Here is a 22,271-nt window from a genome sequence, read left to right as displayed (position 1 = left end):
CTGTATTCCTCTCAACCACTCCACCAACCGAGACGCTTGTGTCTCACGACTTAGAGGAGGCTGAGTGAAAGCGTCTTCAGAATAACTATCCGGCTGTTTTAGAGAGCTGCTTTAATGTGAAGTTGCTGCAGTGCAAGATGCATGCAGCTATCTGACAGTAGGGCATATTTTATGCTCAAATGGCAGGTAGGATTTTTTTTTAAATTTGTGGATTCATGCCAGAGATTTTCAATCGGGTGAAGGTCTGGGCTTTGACTGGTCCATTCTAACACGTGAAGAGGCCAACAGCCCTGGCTGGATGTTTCAGGTCGTGTAACAGGTTTTCCTCTTAAGATTGCCCTGTATTTGGCTTCATCCATCTTCCTGAAGAGAAGCATCCCTGCAGCATGATGCTGCCACCACCATGTTTCACAATGGGGATGGTGTTTTCAGGGTGATGAGCAGTGCTCGTTTTGCCACACGGAGCGTTTTGGATTTACTCCAAAAAGTTACATTAAATTCTCATCTGACCAGAGCACCTTCCTCCACACGTTTGCTGTGTCTTCCTCCTCTTCCTCCTCTGTCTCCTCCTCCTCTACAAAGTCCTGAGGTGAAGCTGCAGATTTCCGCAGATCTGTTCTCTGGCTCAGCATCATGTAGTCAGCTGCATCCACCCTCCTCCTCCTCCTCCTCCTCCTCCTCCTGAGCTTCATTTTCCTGCTGATCTCTCCTCCTCCTCCTCTTCCTCCTGTCGCGATGCTGCAGGTCGGGGATGAGGCGCTGTATTTCTCGGTGCTGTTCGTGCTGGTGTTTGGGATGACGAGGAGCGCCGCGGGTTCCTCCCTCCTCACCGCCGTCCTCTACGTCTTCGTGGTGATGTTCCGCTTCCCGCCGGTGCCCGCGGACCAGGCCGGCCGCGTCCTGCGGCCCCGGAGCCTCTCCGGCGGCGTGCCGGTGGTGGCGCACCGCGGAGGCGGACACGACGCTCCGGAGAACACCGTGGCAGCGATCAGAGAGGTCAGACTCAGAAAAAAATAAAACAATCTGCTGTTTGTTGCAAAGAGCAGGTTTGCTGATGTTTGTCTGAAAGGCAAGTGAGATCAAGGACTTTCTTATTTATTTATTTTTTTATCTCTATGTGCAATTTCATTATTTTAACTGCTCATGCCTAGAATATCGCATTGTGAGAAATTTGTCTTGATGATTGCGGTGCATGTTCTCAGAGTTCTTATGGAAGCTCTGTGCACCGGGTCTGCTTATGTGATTAAGTAATTGTATAATGCCACTTTCCTTTTTTAGCACAATGAAGGTGCTGAGTCAGTTGTGCAGGCAGTGTTTCATAACTGTCCTGGAATACAGACACAGCAAGAGAAATAGTTTATGTCATGTTTTTTTTAATTATTATTATTCAAGAATAGATTCCTTTTTGCCTGTTTAAACATTTTTATTGAGTAATTTATTTATCTTTGGCAGGGGGTGGGTGGGTATTTAGTTTTCGACCTGAGAAGCAGTTTCTGCTTCATTTATTGTTCTAAAAGTGCTATATGAGTAAAGATTTATTGATTGAACCCTAAAGGTGGGCCAAGGAAATATTGGTTATGACGGAACTGTTCAGTAGATAGCCCACACACAATGGAAATCACAGTATTTGTAGGATTTAACCCCCTGATCAGGGTTAAGGTCTGGACTCTGACCTCATGACTTTCTTCCATTGCTCCAGAGTCCATTTTTAATATTCCCTCAAATTGAAGTTTAGTTTTTTTTAATTACCGTAGCTTCACTGATTAGTGGTTTTCTCAGGGCTGCACATTGTGCAAGTGGAAATGCTCTTACTTTCAGTTTATGGCAGAGTTCTGCCGTTGTTTTTTGACTTGTTCAAATTTAGAAAGTCACTCTACTAGAGAAGATCATAACTGATGTCATCTTTAGAAACCTGCCGCATTGGTTTCTGGGATATCGAAGAGTCGTGGCAGCTCAAGCGGAAATATCAACATTTGACGGATTCAGTCCAAAACAAAGGCAGACTTTCTCAAAGAAAGTGTTTTCAAGCCACGAGAATAATCTTAAATGTTGTGAAATGCATCATAGATCTTTTTTCCAGTGCAAATCGAGATCTCGGGCTCAAACGGGATCTTGGGACATAATGCCTCGGTAATCTTCAGGAGTTTTCGTGACACTAAGATGTCAACAAACCAGGAATGTTCGGCAAAATTTAAATGCTGGAAATATGTGTTTGTATGTGTGTAATTAGGGATTTCCTTCAGAAAGGTATCGACAACTGTTACGCCACAGCCGAGGAGCTACTGGACGCCAAAATAAAATGCCACCCTTCAGTTGACCAAGCGGCCACACCAAAACAGTTTCTCAGCGAAAAAGTGAAAAAGTTGATTTATAAAGTGCTCGAGTGACAATGACAACAACGTCATCCTTCCCTCCTTAAGTACCGGCATACTTGGTGGATTCAGCCAATCAGGTCTTCGGGAAGGCACAGCCCTATTTGATATAGTTGATTGGTACATCAAGAAGAAGTACACAGGATACAGAAAACACACACATAGAAATGGCCTTGGGAAAGTTTGGGAGACGGCAAGATGTCCCCAACACATGCTCCACTGTTTCTCATTCTTGACATAGACTGCAAAGGCCTGTTGGATGTTTCCCCATTATGTGTTTTGTACTATTTAAGTATGTTTGCCCAATTCTTAATCTGGTAAAGACGGTCTTCTCATCCCCCCCCCATGATATTTTGAATACTGTATAGATGTCTTCCTCGTTCCTCCATGTCCCATTGCTGTTTCCATGTTTTCTATGCTTCCCTCCAAACTAGGGACGTCCCTTCTGTCCTCGCCAACATGATGTTAGTCTCTATAGTTTCTCTGGCCGTGGCGCTCTTGGACAAGCCTGTCAGCCCTCTCATTACCCACAACACCCACATGAGCATGAACCCGCTTAAGAATCATTTCAAAGAATTCCAATCACGGCAGTGCTGGGAATTCCTCTTGCAACTTTATGGATGCAAACTGCCGTAAAACGCAAAAGAAGAAGGAGAATTCCTCTTCGCTTCCTTTTCCCCCCAGCTTTGTCTTGCAAAGTACCGATTATTCCACCTTGACACGTAGTGTTGAGTCTGTAACATTTAATATAGACTGTACGGCAGCTATTTTACAGTGTTTTTGTTTTTTGTTTTTTGTTTTTTTAATGTTTTCTTCAGGCCAGCAGAAACGGGGCAACTGGAGTGGGACTGGACCTGAGCTTTACATCGGATGGCGTGCCGGTGCTGATGCATGACGAGACGGTGGATCGCACCACCAATGGCTCCGGTCTCGTCAGTAAACTGCAGCTTGTTCAACTCAGGAGGCTGGATGCTGCAGCTCGACACAGGCTGAAGTACACCACAAAGCATACTTTTTGTTCTCATGGGAATGAAATATTCTGAGATTTCTGGATATTTTACAAAATAAGTCTTTTGTGGTTATTAAATGTCAGTTGATAATAAAAATGAGATTCCATTCATATATAGTAAAAATCAATGATTTTGAGGTGAAACTGATCAAAGTCGCACACATTCGACCATTATTAGCCCAAATATAATGGGTGGCTCGAAAAAAAACCTATAAGCTTATACTTGCTGGTCCCACTGGGTGTTTATGTTACTAATAAAAACAGTAATAAAAATAAATTAGCAGACTCTCGAATGCACTGGAATGAAGTGCATATGATCAATTATCATGAGACGATTTTTTATTTTTTTTTTACATTTTTTTCTCACAAATGTCCATATTTTTAAGTTAAATGATCAATAAAGTGCATTTAAAGATGTTTCCCTGCGCTAAAGGGACAAAACACAACAATGTCAGGCATTGTCGTCATTTTGATTGAAACCAAAAATCCACCTGACGTAACGTCTGATCGTGTGTTCAGTACCTGTTCTTAACACTGAGTTAAGGAACTTCCCCCGTTGCGTTCCACATATTCACCATAAGTGACATAATATATGACCTTGAAAGTATAACGTTCAGGAACGTCCTCTCAGGTTTCTCTTGTTTCCTTCTCTTCCAGGGACCGGTTTAGCGACGAGAAGGTTCCAACTCTGCAGGAGGCCGTGCAGGAATGTGTCAAACATCAGATGGTCATATTCTTCGATGTTAAAGGTCAACCGGATAAGGTAGAAAACAGGTTTTCATGCATGCCATGGTGTATGAACCATACGTCCCTTTCATTTAAAAAAGAATCTCTATATTTATATACATCCCATTTTATAACATGGATTATTAAAGGCTTTCACTAAGATTTTAGGTACATATATATGCAAAGCAACACAGTGTTTTTTATATTTTTATTGAGTATTTCAAACATTTTCAGGCAGCTGCAGTGCTTCATGAGATGTATAAGAAGTTCCCGGTCCTTTACAACTCCAGCATTGTTTCCTCATTTGAACCCAAAGTCATCTACAAGGTAAGGGAAATGTTACCGTCATAATGAATACACTCATTGTCTTCTTTTAAAGATATTGTTTAATGAATTGAATGAAAGTCTCAGCACACTTGCAGGTCCACCTTTTAATCCAATTTTTTGTTTGAACCTTCTGCGGCCCTCAGATGCGTCAGACTGACCCCTCGGTGGTCACGGCGCTCACCCACCGGCCCTGGAGGCTGAGCCGCTTCGGGGACGGCACTCCCCGGACCCTGTCCCCCTGGGGCCAGCTGTGGACCGGACTCCTGGACGTCCTGCTGGACTGGGCGCACCACCACATACTGTGGAAGCTATGCGGGATCTCCGCCATCCTCGTGCAGAAAGACTTCATTTCACAGTAGGTGTCAAGCGTCAAGTGAAGTTTTCGGCTTAAAAAAACCCCCGAAGCTATCAACTATGTGCAAAATGCATCACTGTTTCTGTCCATGTTTGAGAAGTTTAACACAGAAAGGTCAAAGATAATCTTAAACTACGCCTGGTTTCGAAGAGTTAATGACAAGAAGACTGCATCGGGGAGATTTTGTGAGCGTTTCATACGTCCGACCACTCCTTTCAGCATCATATGTGTGATGAAAACAAAGTGATTCTGTATCTTTTCAATTCATTCATTATTCGCTTGCCAGGAAATCATCACAAGCCTGTTTTTTTATACGTGTATATAGTAGTTATCAAAACTACTACGACTACCTACGAAGTCGTCGGTAATCTCTGGATTCACTGTCTTGTGTCAAGTTTCTGCTGAAATCTGTTTTTGTGCTACTCTGAGGGAAAGCGTATTTATTCCGATCCCTCCTCTTCTCTTAAAACCAGCGATTACGTTGAATACTGGGCGGAGCGAGGCGTGGAGGTGGTCGGCTGGACCGTGAACACCGCCGTTGAGAAGGACTACTATCAGAATGTGCTGAAGATCAGCTACATCACCGACAGCCTGCTGGAAGACTGCGATCCCCATCTCTGAATGACACACACACACACACATAGATAGTGATATAGGACACACAGGGATATTCAACCTAACATGCATGATCGTTGAAGTGAGTGAGGAAACTTGGAAAGATTGAAAATAAAAGAGGAACACGGGGGTTTCTCCCTGTGAGGTCTGACTAGTACAGTATTGTGTGGTTCCTGATATAAATGGTCAAATTATGTATAAATCCTTTCTGAACGCTGAAAAAAATAAAATAAATAAAGATAGAAAAATCCCAATTGGCTTTCCTTTTCCAAGTTTTAAACCAATGAAATCTGGATAAAAATCACTTGAGGTGGAACGAAAACAGAAGTTGTGATCTAAAGGTTTTCTGAGGTTAAAAAACTGTGACCTGGAGCTGGTATACAGGTTTTCCTCCCAAGCTCAACAGTCACATTAAACCATGAAGGCTTAGTTCCGTCTCGTTCCTAACCCAGTACCAGCAGCACTACCTCCACCTCATCTGGATCAGGGATTAGGATTACGCTACCTAAAGATCTTTTCTTCTGATCTGATCTTCCACAGGCTCTGTTGCACCGTTAAGAACACGTCATTGTATTTAGTGGTAGCTTTCAATTTTAACGCCATACTTGACATTTAACTAATAACTCCAGGAGATTTCTAGAGGATATTCTGTGAATGGATGTAAACATACTTGATTGTATAGTTTTGGAAACTTGCCTTCCATTTTTTGTTTTCTTGCGCAAATAGACAAGATGCTTTGCGACAAGTATTTAATTCCTAAAGCTGTGAGATGATGATAGGAAGAGCTGATGTGTACAGATAGTTTGTCATAATAGTTTTATTTAAATATGCTCAGTATACATGATTGCAGATAACTTATTTTTTTCCATAAGGGAGGGAGAGTTGTAAAATAATCTTGAGGTTTAATAAATTATGTTTTTTCATTGGTTATTTATTCAATTTTTTTCCACTAACTTTTCAGTTATTGTGGGTTTTTTTTCTTCTTCTGGCTCTGTGCAGTTGATACAAGTTTAAAAGTATGACAATAATTCTCTATAAATCACCGCATCTAAACATGTCATTGTCCATCTTTGATAGAAAAGAATCTTTCATACATCTTGTTTTTAGAGCTTTCGCTGAATAGGGAAGCTTTCATTTCTTTGTATTAGATCATTTAAAAAGTCAATGTGAGTGTTTTTGATGAAACACTTTTTTTTTAACTTGAACCAACATTACTAATAAAGCCTGGTTACACTGTAAAGTGAAGCGTGTGTGAAATAACTGTCCTGTGCACCTGGCTGCTGGTGTGTGCACTGTAAACACGGAGATTTCTATCTGATGGGGGCTTCTGGGAGACACAGACGGCTGCAGGTGAATCCATCCAGCTTCTATATCACACTTTCCAACACTGAAACTGATTCCAGACTACAAAAAGGGGAAAGACAGTGTGGTCCGTGAGCAGGTCACCAGTCCATCACAGGGAGTGGCACAATCACGCACATTCATGTTCACATTCACACACACAGACAATTTACAGTCACCAGATAAATTAATGCTTTTGGACTGTGGGGAGAAAAAAAAAAACTACAGACACAGATAGAACGTGCAAACTCTACACAGCAAGGTCTCCAAACTCAAACCAGCAACTTTACCACTATTAGGGCTAAACTAATGGTCATAGGTTCAAATACTGCTCCGGGTCATGTGCATGTTCCCCCCGTCCAGGTCTCCTCTGGACACTGGTTTCCTCCCACGGTCCCAAAAGATTACTGTGAAGTTAAAGTATGGTTCGATACAGTTCAATACAAATCGATATGGTATGGTTGGATACGATACGTTTCAATCAGACGATAGGGTTCAATACAGTACGGTCTGATATGGTTTAATACAATATGATAACATATAGTACAATATGATAAGATATGGTACAATAGGATAGGTTAGGACACGATATGGTAGGATAAGTGTTTATTTGTCTCACAATTGGAAAATGGTCATTGTTGTTGTAGCAAGTGGACAATAAAAAGAGTGGGAAAATAAAAGAATACAAACAATAGATCATTAGCTTTGAATATCAGAGATTGTTATTATTGCACAGAATGTATAAATAAACGAATCATGTATATTGCACTTAGAGAACAGTGGTGAACTTTAAAAAGTGCAGTGTGTGAAATTGCAGCATTTTTTTGATTATTTTCTCAATTAATATTAAAACAAATATAGTTCAGTCCAAACATCCATATGTCAGATTTTTCATTATTATATATATATATTTTTAATAGCACAATTAATAGCACATCACTTATAAAGAATAACAATGATCCTCACTGAAGCTGTTATAAGAGAAGACTGTTAGTGTTCATTACTCAGAAAATATGAAATCTTTTTTTTTTTGTATTGAATACAAACATTTACAAACTCAAGTGGTGGCTAAGCATGCAATCAGCCTTCACAAAAAATGGCGTTTACAGGTAAACAATCACAAACATATTAATCTGAGCTTTGAATATTGAAATTGAATCAAAAGAGAAAGAGTCATTTCTTTTTCTTTTTTTTTGCAAACAGCACTTGACCCTTTTTGAGAATATTAAATCAGTGTCGGACAGTTTCATAACTTCTCCCACGCGGACAACACTGTCTCTTTAAGGCGCACGCGGGGGGCGTGTCGTGACGTCGCAGCGTGCGTCTGCGCGCAGCGTCTTATGAATGACAGCGGCTGTTTCAGGTTGTGTGACATTGTGGCAGAACAGGGACGAGGTCCAGCCTCAAAGTGACTCGTGCGGTCTTCCCCCGGTGTGACGCGACGCGGACGTGAAAAGGAGCAATAGAGTAGACGTCGCGTGAGATGCGCGCGAGTGAGTCGACCCGGCAGCACGCGCAAGAGCCTGAGCGCGCGGCACGCGTCTTCTTGTTTCATGAGGTTACAAAACTGTTCACGCAAGCTTGGCGGAGCTGAGGTAACACGGTGTGAGTGAACGTGAGGCCGGTGTGGAGCGATGCGCTGCTCTTGAACGAATCCAGGAGAAGAAGAAGAAGAAGATTCTGTTTTTTGTACTTTAAAGAGCCGAACTTGGGACGTCCAGGTGAACCTCCCTGCGCGTGATGTACACAATTACAAGAGGTCCCAGCAAACTGGTCACCCAGCGGAGGACAGGTTTGTTTATTGACTGTAACATTCTTCCTGTCTTTTTTTTTTTATTTTTTTTTATTTGAAGAAACTAATATTTGTTTTCGTCTTGTGTGGTGTTTAGGGAACACTCAGCAGCTGGACAGCAAGATTAATGATTTCAAACACAAACAAACATCCTGGAGCATGCCTGAGTAAGTAAGGATAAGAGCCACCATGTTCTGAGGAGACTTTAATGATTCACAGGTTTATCGGGTAACTTGTGCAGGTTGTTGAATGGCAGCAGTGGACGTCATCACTTTGAGACCGACTCTTTTGTTTGTTCATCACTGATCTCCCAAACACACGCCACGCGCTTCCTCATTGCTCAGCCCGTTGCTCTGCTGGGCTGCCTTCCTGACTTTGAACCAGCCGGGCAGGCCATGTGTGTGTTTGTGTGTGTGACCTTGGGAGAGAGAGAGAGAGGGAGAGAGGGAGGAGGGGGGTGGAGGAAGGAGAAGTGGCACATGGTCCTTCATGCAGCTGTTGTAATCTCTTGACTGCTTCAATGGAAGAACCACTAAAACCCAGTATTCCCCCCCCCCCCCCCCCCCTCTCCCTCCCCCCTCCTCTGTATTCCCACCAGCCTTCCTGCACCCAAGATAGTTTTCAACCGTCTGAACGGTAAGAGGTACCACCACCCGGCGCCGGCGCTCTCCGGTGACAGCCAGCGTGACGAGAGCTTCACCCCTTCGCACGACGAAAACGTCAAGTTCGTCTACGACGGTGAGGAAGATGACCCTCTCTCATTGTCCGGTCGTAACCAGACGCCCCCCCTCCCCCTCCTGCGCGCCGCCGCCCGTTCTGTGAATGACATTGTTGTGGACGATCAGTGTGTCAGAGGTGCTGACAAGCCTCCTCCCCCTGCGAGGCCTCACCCACCCACACAGCTGCTCCAACACTGATAGAATGAAATCCTCTCACACCCACCTTTCACACCCGCCCCTCCTGACCCACCCGGGCACAATGGCCTAGGAGAACTGATCTCTCGTTGTTGTTGTTGCTCAGAAGTAATCCCACCACTCACTCGAGGCTGCTTAAAAAGGTTTTTTTGCCGAGTCCACACCGTGACCCACTTTTGAAGCGTGGCCGTAGTTTTAACATTCACTGGCCTGTTCGGTCTCCTGGAGACTGCAACGGCTCAGCACTTTGTTTTCTGTTGGTTTTGGTTTTTTTTACTGTCTCTGTCCTGCTGGCATTGGAGCTCGGCCACCGAAGCTCATAAACAACTTGAGCAACCTTGTCGTTACGAGGACGAGGACACAAAGAAGGTCCGACGCTGACCTTTTTTAGGAGAAAACCCATTCAGGGCTACATTTGGTCTCCGATGCACCTCCACACATCAAACTTTAGAACTTTAGTTTTATTTTTTTTGCCCGGAGGGGTCAGAGAACGAGATCGGGTGGGACAAAACAAACGAGGTGACATCAGACGTGGAGCTGATCCACTCAGTGCAGACATGATGGGGGAACAAAAGGCCAAGAGGTCATGAACCTCTTTTGACTGCAGTCGCCCTTCTGGACTTTACTTGTTTGACGCCGCCGGGTGTAGCTCGCGTTTTTAACTTGACGGCGTTGCGTTTTCAGCCTGGCAGGAAGTGGCGCAGCAGGAGAAGGAGCCAGAGGCGGCTCGCACAGCCGTCCGCTACAAAGAGACGACGCCCAGCCCGCACATGGACGGTGAGTTAAAAACGCCCCACCCGTCGCCTTCGCGCTTCTCGGCCTGCAACCTGGACCCGGACTCGATAAACTACACAATAAACACGATGGCAGCACAGGTTTAACACAATAGATTAAATTACAGGCATATAGTAGAATTTAGAAGTGCTCTGCTGTGTTGGAGTATACAGATGGTATTTGGTCTATACCAAAAATAGTGAATACAAACTTGGATGTTTAAAACATTAGCTGCAGTACCTCGTTGTGACCACCAGAGTGCAGCAGATACTCGGTGTGTTCTAAAGCATTTGAAGGCATAAACTAGAAAACGTTAAATGGTTACTAGGTTAAATGTTACTAGTGGCCATAAACGGTTCCCATGCGATGGTTCCTTATGATTAGAGATTTATGATGTTTATTAATCTGTGTTACTCTACTATATCGCTCGTCAGTCATAACAAAGGTCCGGCACCAGAAAACCTGCAATAAATCCGTTAATCAGTATCGCAGTTCATTGATCTCGTGCGGTTATATGGTGAATATTACACCTGAACTCCAGATAATTTAGACAACAACACAGGTTAACATCTCTCCAACGTGCTACAAGGGTAAATCTTTCCGTGGCATCTAACGTCGACTCGTTTGGTTTCCCAGACTTTGTGCCCATTGACCTGGACGAGTGGTGGGCCCAGCGCTTCCTGGCCAACATCGACAAGCTCTCCTGACGCTTGGCGGCGGTTTGTGGGAGGCGACACCTGAGGCAGGACGGCTCGCAGACGAAGCCTGGGCGGGCCTGACGGGTCCGAGCGCCCCGACGACGTCCAGACGGACCGGAGGCGCCGCGACGCCGTCGCACAAGAGACGCCACTTGACTTGGACGCTTTTTGCCTTCAATCTGCCGTTTCATCCGTCTCGCTCAAGACGCGCAGCCGGAGACGGACCGCACACCGGAGGGCGCCGTCTTCAAGAGATGTTACCCATTTTAATAAACCCGACTTTTTATTTTAAAGTGACACTCTGATGACTCCGTGTTTATTGGCTTTAATGTCGACGTGAACAGGCTCCATAAACACACTGAGGTTTTTTTTACATCACATGAACGTAAATGACGCCTGCAGGGAGTTTCAGTCTGATTATTCATCACAACCAGGATTTAAGATTAACTGCTGGTGAAACGTAAAATCAAGTGTGGATATATAATATTAAATAATGAGAAAAGCACGAAGACATTAGGCGCAGAAGGAAAAGTAACAGAAGCGTCAGTGTTCAGGAAGTGGTCGACCTTCAGCCGGACGCTTTACTTTAGTGCAGAAACAAGAGATTTTCTACATGTTGAAGCATGAAGGGATTACCAGTCACTCACCATCATGAAGGGATTACCACACAGTAAACTCGCTGAGATGAGGCTACAGGGCATAAAGACAATTTTTTTTTTTCAATCCTTTGTTTTCTTCTTCCGTCGGTAAAACAAACGAGCGGAAAAACTCCAGAGGATTGTTCTTTTCCATCTTCAGATGAAACCCGTCGGGTCCTTTCAGTTCTCGGCCTTCAGCTAAAGGCCAAAGTCTGGAGTGGCGCGTCGTCACGGCGCTCAGTGCTTCTCCAGAGCTTTCGTCAGGAGGTCGGTGAGGCGGGAGATCATCGGCCGGGGGTCGTCGTTCAGGCCGGCTGCGATCATGGCGTTGTCATAAATCTGAAAGAAACAAACAAACAGAAGAGCAGAGTGGTTACCGTGCAATCAGGTCATTCTGAACCACCACGTCTTCACTCGCCAGCTCTGCCACACAGCTCCACAGTAATTTCACAATAAACCAAATTCATTTGTCTCCAACTGGTTTATATCCTTGAAATGATTTTCATATCAGAGAACAGATATTTCACCTGCACTACTTTCTTGATTTTAAAGGTCTCTAACAGTATCAGACGCTTGCTAATAAAAATACTATAATATTTGTAACGTAATATATTCAATAAATTGATCTCTGTTAAACAAATCCGGCTGGCGTGGTGGATTGAGCAATTCTATAGGCCGGCACTTTTTCAAGTGTTTGTGTCAGTTATTGGTGGCGTTTATCCTGAAATGGTAATGAACGGTATGAAGGAATGCAAAGGCCACAACTAAGTGATGAAAACAGAGAAGAGTGACCCGGGTTACCTGTTCCAGTAACAATCCAGCCAGCGCCGAGTCAGCGTCCTTCAGTTTGTGCATCTTCTTGATCAGGTCGTGTCTGTAAAACAGTCCCGTGTCTTATTAGCGTTTCAACAGGATTTCTTCTTGAAGAACTCCACACACGCGTCGTTCCCTCACCCGGCGTTGATTTCCAGCGTGGGCTGCAGTATCTGGGCCCGCTCCTCGGCCGTGCGGGCCAGCTGCTGGGTTCGCAGGAAGTGGCGTGCTGCGCCCATCTCCAGCACTGTGATCATGGCTGGGTGGGTGTCCAGGCGAGGGGTCAGCTGGGGGGCCACAAAAAGTTTCAATTTCACATTTTGGTTCTTGCTTTTTACATGTTCTGTCTTCACCAGACCTCGGGGGAGGGGCGGGGGCGTTTATTACCTTGATGTTAGTGACTCTGGGGCCGAGGCAGTTTTTCATCCAGGCCATGAGGTCGTCGGCCTGCTCCTGTGTGAGCCGCTCAGTCGCTGCAGAGGAGAGGAGACGGGACAGATGTCAGGAGTTCAGTTCCGACGCGCAAACCAACCACTTAAGAGTGAAGCGGCGGTGGCCCACCTGGCTTGTTGTCTTCATACTTCTCCTCCTTGTAGTGATCCACCACGATGTCCGTCTCGACCGAGATCAGCTTCTTCTTGTCGAACTCCCGGAGGTGGAGCAGAGTCAGCTCGTCGAACTGCTCGTAGCAGAACAGCACCTGCGAACCGACGGAGAGCCGAGGTTTACGCGCGCGCGCGCCGCAGAATTCCTTCCTCCACAACCCGAAGTCTGCGCACTGCGGCGCAGAAAGCTCCGGTGTCTGTCAGACCCTGTGTGGGCGCCTCACCTCCATCTCCTTCTTCTTCATGGCCTCGTAGTAAGGCGAGTGCTCTGCCAGGTGTCGGTTGGGGGCGCACAGGTAGTAGATGTTGCGCGTGCCGGCCGTCATGCGCGAGCCGTACTCCATCAGGTTGGTGTGCTGCCCGGCTGGCAGCGCTGAAGACTCGAAGCGCAACAGCTTTGCGATGTCCTCCTGCAAAACGAGCCGTTCAATCATCAGCTACAACACGACGCTCAGGAGAAACACTTGGAAGGTTTATTTTGCCTACAAACGCTGCGATTTTAATCTTATACATCCACAGCCTCACGAATCTAATAAACTTTGGCCACAACACGAAGTTTACCGTGTGCAGATTGCACGATGAAATCACAAGCTGCCTGACAGCTGATGTTGTGCAAGAATATAAAGCCATAAGCGTGCGCCATCCATTCACGAAAATAAAACTAGCAAAATCTGAATGCAGCCCTGGCACTTTTGGTATTTATATTATAGAAAAATGCCAAAATAAAAGGCAAAGCTTCTCCTGTCACAACTCTACTAAGGCCATGAGACTATTTCTATTAAAACAGTTCCAGAAGACTGAAATAACAGTTACAATTAAATCTAAAAATAAAAAATTGTGATCCTGCCCATGACAACCCCAGTAGAAGCCGAAGATGGCGACCTTGACGTCTTGTTCCTGCGTGGTGACGATGCCTTCTCTCATAAAGAGGCCGTAGTCCTCAAAGAAGCTGTTGTACTTCTCGGGCTCCTTCTTGCTCTGGTCCAACAGGAAGCGGATGATCCTCTGCTGGAGAACGTCACGAAGCTTCCTGAGGAAAGAACAACAAAGTCGTGTATTTATGAGATAAAAGCTCCATCAATGGTCCTTCTGATTTTCACAATAAAAAGCTTTGAAATGGATGTATTTTACATGTATGCAAACAGCGATTCAATAAATTTTGAATTTTTTTATGTTGTGGATGAAAAATATATAAAATCGATGGTGCAATGCTGGTGGTGTACCTGATGAGGGCGCTCTCCTGCAGCAGCTCTCTGCTCAAGTTCAAAGGAATGTCCTCACTGTCCACCACACCTGCACACACACGCACACACACACACACACACACGCTTACTCATCTGGACTCCATAGACATGTATTCCTGGATGTAAAGGCAGAGGAGAGTAAGGCGCCGGTGCAGACCTCGCAGGAAGCGCAGCCACTTTGGCAGGATGTCGGCTGCTTTGGTCTGGATCAGAACCTTCCTGCTGTACAGAGCCACACTGGAGCCCATCTCCCTGCTCACATCGAACATGCTCGGCTTCTGTTGACAAACGCGCCGTTTAGCAGTCATTTCTTAATTACCAATGTGTACAACGTGAGCAAGTAACTTCTCGTTATTTATGAAAAGATATCTTCAAACCGAAGGAAACACAATGAAACCAAAGCATTTCTAATATACGCCGATTCCAGATGAACCTTCTCACCGTCTCGGGGACATAGAAGATGCTCCGGATGTTGAGCGGGGCGTCGGCGCGGTAGTGCAGCGTGTAGCGCGGCCGATCGTACGCCTGAGCGATGTAGCGGTAGAACTCCTCGTGCTGCCAGTCGCTGATCTCTTTGGGCTCCATCATCCACAAGGCCTGCCGAGGGAAAAGGAACTATTAGAACAACAACGAGAATCAACTCTGCAGCACAATATCCAAATGTGGACGAGGAGCGCAATCGCTTTCTTTGCTCGTACTTTGAAAATGAACTTCTTAGTTGGTTAATACAAGGCGTTTATCCAGTGTTACACAGAGGTGTTAAGAACTGACTAAATATCCTGAAGCCAAGAGCAGAAGCATCTCGGAGGCAGAGAAACTCGCCTGCAAAGTGTTGAGCCTCCGTCCGTTCAGGAAAACAGGGAAGCTCACAAAGTTGCTGTACTTGGTTACAACCTCTGGAACACAAATCAAATCACACGGTGTGATACAGAGCGGAACAATACGTCATTACTGCAATAACAATATACACAATATACACGTAGTAACAGACTGACTGTAATTGGAGAAGTTAGGTTTCCATGTGTTGTATTAAATGATTTGATTGTTATTTATTCGTGGGGCCGCAGTGCGCAGGGAAAAGTGCGTCAGATAATTCCACACAAATCCTGTCATGTCCCATCACACGTTCACCGATGAGCGATCAACTGAACAAGACGCTGTCCAACCTTTGACTCTGTCCTCAGAGGAGAACTCCTTGCAGTCGTCTTTGAGATGCAGCACAATCTTGGTTCCCTGTTGAACTCCGCTGGCTTCAGCGATCTCAAAGACTCCCGAGCTGATGAGAGACAAGTCGGGATGTTCGTGGTTTGAAACTCATTTTTACAGACGTTAACACAATCGTCCTCGTCTTCCTGCTCTCACCCGTCGGAGGACCACTTGTATCCGGGTGCGTCGGGTTCAGCCGAGCGGGAGTAGACGTCCACAGAGTCGGCCACCATGAAGGCAGAATAAAATCCCACTCCAAACTGGCCGATGATGGTGCTGCTGGCTTCGGCCTGGTTCTGCAGCTCGTCCAGAAACGCCTGCAACCCAGAGGAGAGAGATCAGCAGGACGCATCACACAGAGGAGTAGAAAATAACACAACAGCCCTACCTTGGACCCAGAGCGGGCGATCGTCCCCAGATTGGCCACCAGCTCCTCCTGGGTCATACCAATTCCTGTGTCCTGTTGGAATCCAGAAAAATCCTCCATCACTTCAAAATAGTGAATCTACGCATGTTGCAAGACCTAAACCGAGATATTGTAGATGCATCTCAAACAAAAAGGTGAGTGCGAGAAGTTACACTTGCTCATATCACAACTCGGTTTCGGGTCAATACATAGTTAAAGTAAATACTAACGTAAAGTATGAATGGATGAAATCGACAAGAGTGATTGTCTATGTGGAACTGTACCCCCGTGTCAAGTTGACACACAAAGAGAAACATTAAATCTGACTTCCTGATGGACGATATACTCGCGTCCCATTTTATTTCTCCTCTATGAGGTCACTGAACATTTTCTTCCACAAACAGTACAGCACCTGGATGGTAAACGTCCCCTTTGCAGCGTCGGTCTGCAGGTGAAGTTCCATTGGGGCCGTTTGACCGTCTGCTGTCATCAACTTGTGACGAAGTTTCTCCAGAGCGTCGCTGCCGTTAGAAATCAGCTCCCTGATGAAAACCTGACAGTCGAAGAAGCAACCAGAGAATCAGTCACAATCAGTGAACTTACACGGGTGTAAAATATTACCCATTTCACCGCACTTCTTACCTCTTTCTCAGAGTACAGAGATCTGGCAACAATGTCCAGAAGCTTTTTTGTTTCAGCTTGAAATTCATGTTTGGAGAAAGTACCTGGAGAGACGAGAGACGAGGGGAGGCAACATTCTTTTCGATGTTAGTTTGACATCAAACGAGAAGCTGCAGGAGAAACATGCAGGAGCGGCACCTTGAACAGACTCCGTGTCGCTGATGATGGTGTGCAGAGGCTCCTCTTCGGGCTCCTTCTCAGCCTCCTGGGTGCTGTAGGGAGAGTGCTGGCTGGCGCCGAGGCAGGCGCGCTCGGAGCTCCAGACGCCGGGACGACTGCTCCACTTCTTCTGCTGTGCGACCTGCCAGCCTGAGGACGGGAGGAGTCAGAGGGTGGAGCTGCTTCACAGGATGTTTTGCATTGAGATTGCTCCCTTTCTAAATTCCCCTTGTGTCTCCGCTATGAAAATATTTGCAACCTTAAGCAGCACAAATGTACAAAAAAACAATCGCTTGAAATTAGATATGGAGCGTGGAAGGATTAATTGTTCCAGTCATTGAGGAAAAAAGTTTTCCATCCATTTTTTTCAGAAATCACATAAACAATATCCTGACACATGAAAAAGACATTCAAGCCACAGAAAACAAATCAAGTGGACATTCTTATAATATTAATGATTTTTTTAAAAAACATAATATTCTACTGAAGTCCTTAAGAATATTTCCATAATGTATTGACAGTATTAAAATAAGAAATAACAACACATGGTAAAATCTTTGACATCAACCTATTTGTGATCAATAATCAATTGGGCACACCATAACAAGAACTACAAATAGAAAATCCCCTTGATATTTTCACTCAATTGAACCCCAACAGTACATAGCAGTAAAACTATCAAATAAGATTGTGTGTTATCTGCATGTAAAGCTTTACTCCTATGCATATTCATGCAAATACATATAGAGGATCTCTGACAATATCAGCTGTAAAATAACTTAACATTCAGTGTTATACAATATTATCTCTGCATCTGAGTGCTAATTAAAAAAATTATCTGAAACGGTTCAAGTTTACTATGTGATGAGGCATCGTGTTCCCAAAAGCTTGAAGCTTGTTGATATTGCAAAGGTCAGATGTCGGGGTGTTTGTGTTGACATCTGACTTTGAAGCTCAGTCTGATGTAACATTTCATGGCTTGTTGGAGTTAAAACATCAAATCTATTGCTGCTGCGTAATGTCGTGAGGGATTGTGACTCCACAACCAGCTATTTAAAGTTTGTCAAATGCAGATAAGTGAATGACTCCAGCAGTTTAATCTGAATTTGCATGTGATTTTGCAGCTGCTCGATGCTAACGATGCTAACAGCTCACCTGCTGTGGAGGAGCGACACAAAGTTCGCGTGCTGAGCCGCGACACGAGCCGCGGAGCGGCTCTGTGTGCGGAACCGAGGGCGAACCGGGCCAGCGACAGACACCGGGACATAATGGCACACAAGAGGGAGGACAAAAAGAAGCAGAAATGGGGAAAAGAGTGCGAGGACGACCGACCCAGGGACACACGCCTGACAACTGTGCTGACAGGACCCGCGACTGCGCGTGAAAATGACGTAACTTAGGCGTCGGTCATCTGCCTGACGAGAAAGAGAGAACTTTACGACTCTCTTCCGAGGCCATCCAGTGAAAATGAAAGTATAACATTAGTTATTGAAGAGAACCCTCACAGAATCGCCCATTAATATTTATTTATATTGATACACCCACTTTCTAATCTAAAATCTAGAAAATATCAGGACACAACTGTTGTCTATCAATCTTTTAGACCATTTAATCCTGTTTAGGCACCTGAGCAAATCTCAGCTAACTCTGGCAAGGGCAAGATACACCCTGGACAGATCGTCAGTCCATCACAGGGCAAACACACAGAGGTAGACAACCACACACACACACACTGATTCCCACATTTTAATTTCACAATTTAACATGCATCTATTTGGACTACGGGAGAAGAGCATACAAGTCCAGCATAGAAAGGCCCAGCCCGTAATGGAACACGACTTTCTCGCTGGCGAAGTGGTTCAATGCTTTCGTCTCACAGCTGGTATGAATACAGGTATGACCTTTGTGTGTTGGAGTTTGCATGTTCTCCTCCAGGTAGTCCAGTTTCCTCCCACAGTTCTAAATCATGACTGTGAGATTAACTGATGAATCTGCACCTTCAAAATACGTTTTGTGTTTCTCTTGAGCTCAGCTCCTCAGGTTAATCACATTTGAGTTTGAGGATATCGATTGAACCAAAACGTTTTATTGGAAGATACAATTAAGAAACTCAACTGAAATATATATGAGAAAATTCCTGAAGCATAGAAGAGAGAGGCGGAGTCTGTGGCACACAGGTTTATTTAACAATATGGTATATAAGTACGAAATGAGCCATTTGAACCAGTTTGTACAGTGATTTCATTCTTTTTTTTCTGCATATTTACAGTACTGTCTAGCTGCATGATTTACATTAGAGAACAGTTCATCATCAATTCAAGTTTAATGCGAGAGATTATGATGCACAAAACTCTCTCTGAACACAAATCAGCAGTCAAACAAGTAATTTTCCCACCACAGGCAAAAGAGGTTCAGTACTTAATGAGACTTTCGTTAGACTGAAAGAGAGACAAAGCAACTTATGGACATCTGCAAGACAAACGAGGGCTCGGGCCAGTAGAAAGAACATTCCGGCACTGGAGAACATGAACAAGCTTCGACGCAGGCTTCTCCTCCACCTGCGCTTGGTGTTTGGGTGTGTGCAATAGTTCCTAGATCTATACAAATACGTTAATCTCCTTTAGACTCTGCAAACAGGAAAGAAATTAAGGCTTTCCTAAAGACAGTCCCTTTTGAAAAATGGCATATTATAATAAATTAGCCAGGAACGGGGAACTGAGCAAGAGGTGAAACCTGGCAAATAATTCCCCAGACAAATTACTTTACAGTCTTTTTAAACACAAATACAACATTAATTTGCAAAGGTACAAAAAAAAAAAAAAAAAAAGGGAATATTAAATGAAATATCTGTTTTTTGGGAAGTTTTGTTTTCTAAAAAAGTCAATACCAGAGCATAACAAAAGAAAAACAAATTAAAACAACACAGAAACCAGGGCAAAGGTTTGCAAGGCTGGTCTGAACCAAAAATATATTCTTTGTGTCTATGTTTTCATCTTTTAACAGCAATTATTAAACCACTCTGTGTGTTGTAAGAAAAAGTAGTCCCCGATTTAGGGAAAGTTCACAGTTCGTAGGCCTTGTAAGACTTGTTTGTAATTCTTCTTGCATTTTTTTCTTCTTTTTTTTATACACCAGCAAGTACAAAAATGATGAGCTGAAAACACAACAAGGCCTTTCTTCTGTCTCAAAATGCTACAATCCTTCAACAAACTTTTCTAGCGTGTCTCCCGTCGTGTCCCCCACCATGCCCATGTCATTGCTCAGGCCCCCTCGGTTTGGTGTGTTGAGCTGCGGGAGCATCGCGCTCTGCTCTGGAGTCCCCATGTGTCCCTGCTCCAAAGATCCCGATATGGGACCTCCGAGGCTGTGGTGGGGGGAGCTGGAGTGGAGGGCCCCGTGCTGAGGTGACGGCTGGGGTTGTATCCGTGGGGAGGGACTGGAATGAGGGGCCTGCTGCGACGGTGGGCGGGGTGATTGAACCGGGGCTGGGGAGCGTACTTGGTTTCCCAGGGCGTTTGCCATTGCCTGCCCGGGTAAGTGAGCTCCGCCTGGGGCTTGGCCTTGGAGCATGTGAGGTTGTGGACTCATGGAGTTGGCCTGCACCGGCGAGCCCATCTGCTGCTTCATCATCTGCTGCTGCTGCTGCTGCTGCTGCTGAAGCATGCGGTGCTGGAGGAGGTTCTGGGGCCCATCCATTCCCATGCCCGGCTGGCCCATTTGGGACGTGGGAGGAAGCTGCCCCATGGGACCTCCGCCTCCTTGCATAGCCATTTGCTGCTGCATACGGAGCTGGGAGTAGCTCGCCGGCCCCTGCTGCTGCTGGGGGAACTGCCCGTGGCCCTGAGGCAAGCCTCCCTGCTGCTGCATCCTGAGCTGCTGCTGTCTGCGAAACAGCTGAGGGTTGCCATTCTGCGCAGCGCTCATCATCTGGCCTTGAGGGCCCATGGGCGCCATACTCTGGGGCCCTGCTTGCTGCGGAGGCGCCATCCCAGGTCTCTGAACCTGGTTCGCCATGGCTGCGATGGCCTGCATACCTGCCTGGGACCCCAGCATGGCCTGAGAATTCTGCTGCGGGGCCAGTTGCTGCTGCTGAGGCTGGTTGGCCTGGTACTTGGCTGTCCGCTGTTTGATGAAGGCAGCCATGAGGTGGGGGTTGGACTTGAGGATGCTTAAGACCTGCTGCTGCTGCTGTGGTGAGCTTGGAGATTTGAGAGTGCGCAGTAAATCCTGCAGGGCGCTTGGGGCAATGTTACCTGGCATGCCCCGGGGCATATTCTGCTGCTGGGGAGCCATGGCCTGCTGCGGAGGCCCCTGAGGGGGCATTACCCCGGGCATTTGGAGACTCTGTTGCTGAGGCATCATGGGCCTCTGCATGAGCTGAGTCTGCTGGGGCATCGGGGCCATGGGGCCTTGTTGAGGAGCCACCTGTTGCTGGTGGCCCTGTGGGCTCTGCATGGGATTTTGCATCCCTGGACCCCACTGGCCCTGCTGCATAGCCTGCATCACCTGAGGGCCCCGCGGCCCCTGCATCATCTGCATCTGGCCCTGCATGGGTCCCATCATGCGCGGGTGGTTCATGGGTATTCCGTTCATGGCATAACTCTGCTGCTGCTGCTGTTGTTGCTGTTGTTGCTGCTGCTGCTGCTGCTGCTGCTGCTGTTGTTGCTGCTGCTGCTGTTGTTGCTGCTGCTGCTGCTGCTGCTGCTGCTGCTTCGCCTTGGCTACCATCTCAATCTGTCTGGCCACTCTCAGGGCTGCCAGCAGCGGCTGCTGTTGCTGCTGCTGCTGCTGCTGTTGAGGCGGAGGCTGCTGTTGGTGTACCATGTTACTCATAGGTGACTGTTGCTGATGGAGCGGAGATGACCCTGGTTTTCCCTGCGGCACCGGCGTTGGGGGCTGACTGCTGCGACCGTTGTTGGGGAAGCCTTGGGCCATATTGGCAGGGTTTGGTGGCGGCGGCGGCGGCGGCTGCTGCTGCTGCTGCTGCTGCTGCTGCTGCTGCTGTTGGGGCTGGGGAGTCTGGGGTGTGTTGGGCTGCTGCACTGAATTGGGGGTGTCGGGGGCAGCTGAGGTAGGTGGAGACGGCATGGGCATACCTCGTCCGGCCATTGTGGCCATTCGGCGACGCATCATTTGAGCCTGCTGGAGCCTCTGCTGCAGCTGCTGCTGACAAAGCTTGTGCTTAATATTGAGACAGAAGGGAACGGGACACTTGTTCTCCTGGCAGTGCTTGGCATGATAGCAGCACAAAGCGATGAGCTGCTTGCACACGGGGCAGCCGCCGTTGGTCTTGCGCTTGCAGCCCTTGGTGTGCTGCACCACCCGTTTCATCTTCTGGCACGAAGGCAGGGAGCAGTTGGCGTTGCGGCACTGGCAGGCGTGGACCAGCGACTGGATGCAGCGCTGGATGCTGAGACGGCGACTCTCCTGAGGGCTCTTGGAGGCCTCACCACCCTGATTGTTGCTGTCGTCGTCCAAACCCAGGCCCCACTTCACCATCTGGTGCTCGTGGCCTTTAGCTTTGTAGCAGTTAATGCATAGGTCGTAATCCTGATGACGGAAAAAAAAAATGTTGGGTGTTAAATCACACCTGACA

At 46.3% G+C, this 22,271-nt stretch overlaps 4 protein-coding genes across 4 annotated transcripts in view; 2 read left to right on the top strand and 2 right to left on the bottom strand.

Moving 5' to 3' along the window:
• Positions 1-410: 410 nt before the first annotated feature.
• LOC308124782 (glycerophosphodiester phosphodiesterase 1-like) lies at positions 411-6,647 on the top strand. The gene is made up of 6 exons (XM_080488067.1): positions 411-996; positions 3,191-3,366; positions 4,039-4,144; positions 4,342-4,434; positions 4,578-4,789; positions 5,263-6,647. Exons 1-6 carry the CDS (start codon positions 736-738, stop codon positions 5,408-5,410), a joined length of 996 nt encoding a protein of 331 aa, XP_080344193.1. The 5' UTR covers positions 411-735; the 3' UTR covers positions 5,411-6,647.
• Positions 6,648-8,088: 1,441 nt separating this feature from the next.
• On the top strand, positions 8,089-11,226 carry LOC308124737 (MAPK regulated corepressor interacting protein 2-like). The gene is made up of 5 exons (XM_080487961.1): positions 8,089-8,537; positions 8,635-8,704; positions 9,136-9,275; positions 10,136-10,228; positions 10,862-11,226. The coding sequence occupies exons 1-5, from the start codon at positions 8,486-8,488 to the stop codon at positions 10,930-10,932; spliced, it is 426 nt and encodes a 141-aa protein (XP_080344087.1). The 5' UTR covers positions 8,089-8,485; the 3' UTR covers positions 10,933-11,226.
• trap1 (TNF receptor-associated protein 1) lies at positions 11,214-18,051 on the bottom strand. The gene is made up of 18 exons (XM_080487960.1): positions 17,831-18,051; positions 16,655-16,825; positions 16,478-16,560; positions 16,248-16,388; positions 15,818-15,889; positions 15,586-15,746; positions 15,390-15,499; positions 15,046-15,119; positions 14,665-14,820; positions 14,381-14,501; positions 14,203-14,272; positions 13,862-14,009; positions 13,204-13,389; positions 12,936-13,074; positions 12,762-12,847; positions 12,516-12,661; positions 12,363-12,435; positions 11,214-11,900 (listed from the first exon to the last, which is right to left on the bottom strand). The coding sequence occupies exons 1-18, from the start codon at positions 17,940-17,942 to the stop codon at positions 11,799-11,801; spliced, it is 2,151 nt and encodes a 716-aa protein (XP_080344086.1). The 5' UTR covers positions 17,943-18,051; the 3' UTR covers positions 11,214-11,798.
• Positions 18,052-18,839: 788 nt separating this feature from the next.
• crebbpb (CREB binding lysine acetyltransferase b) overlaps positions 18,840-22,271 on the bottom strand; it is a 34,230-nt gene continuing 30,798 nt past the window's right edge. The window contains exon 31 of the mRNA XM_080488389.1: positions 18,840-22,225. Coding sequence (XP_080344515.1) covers positions 19,868-22,225 — 2,358 coding nt within the window. The 3' untranslated portion in view covers positions 18,840-19,867. The remainder of the gene's footprint in view (positions 22,226-22,271) is intronic.

Source organism: Lipophrys pholis, assembly GCF_963383615.2.
Source record: "Lipophrys pholis genome assembly, chromosome: 19".
NCBI classification, from domain to species: domain Eukaryota; kingdom Metazoa; phylum Chordata; class Actinopteri; order Blenniiformes; family Blenniidae; genus Lipophrys; species Lipophrys pholis.
The sequence above is the reverse complement of the archived record's forward strand: the minus strand, read 5'-3'. Positions and strand labels throughout refer to the sequence as shown.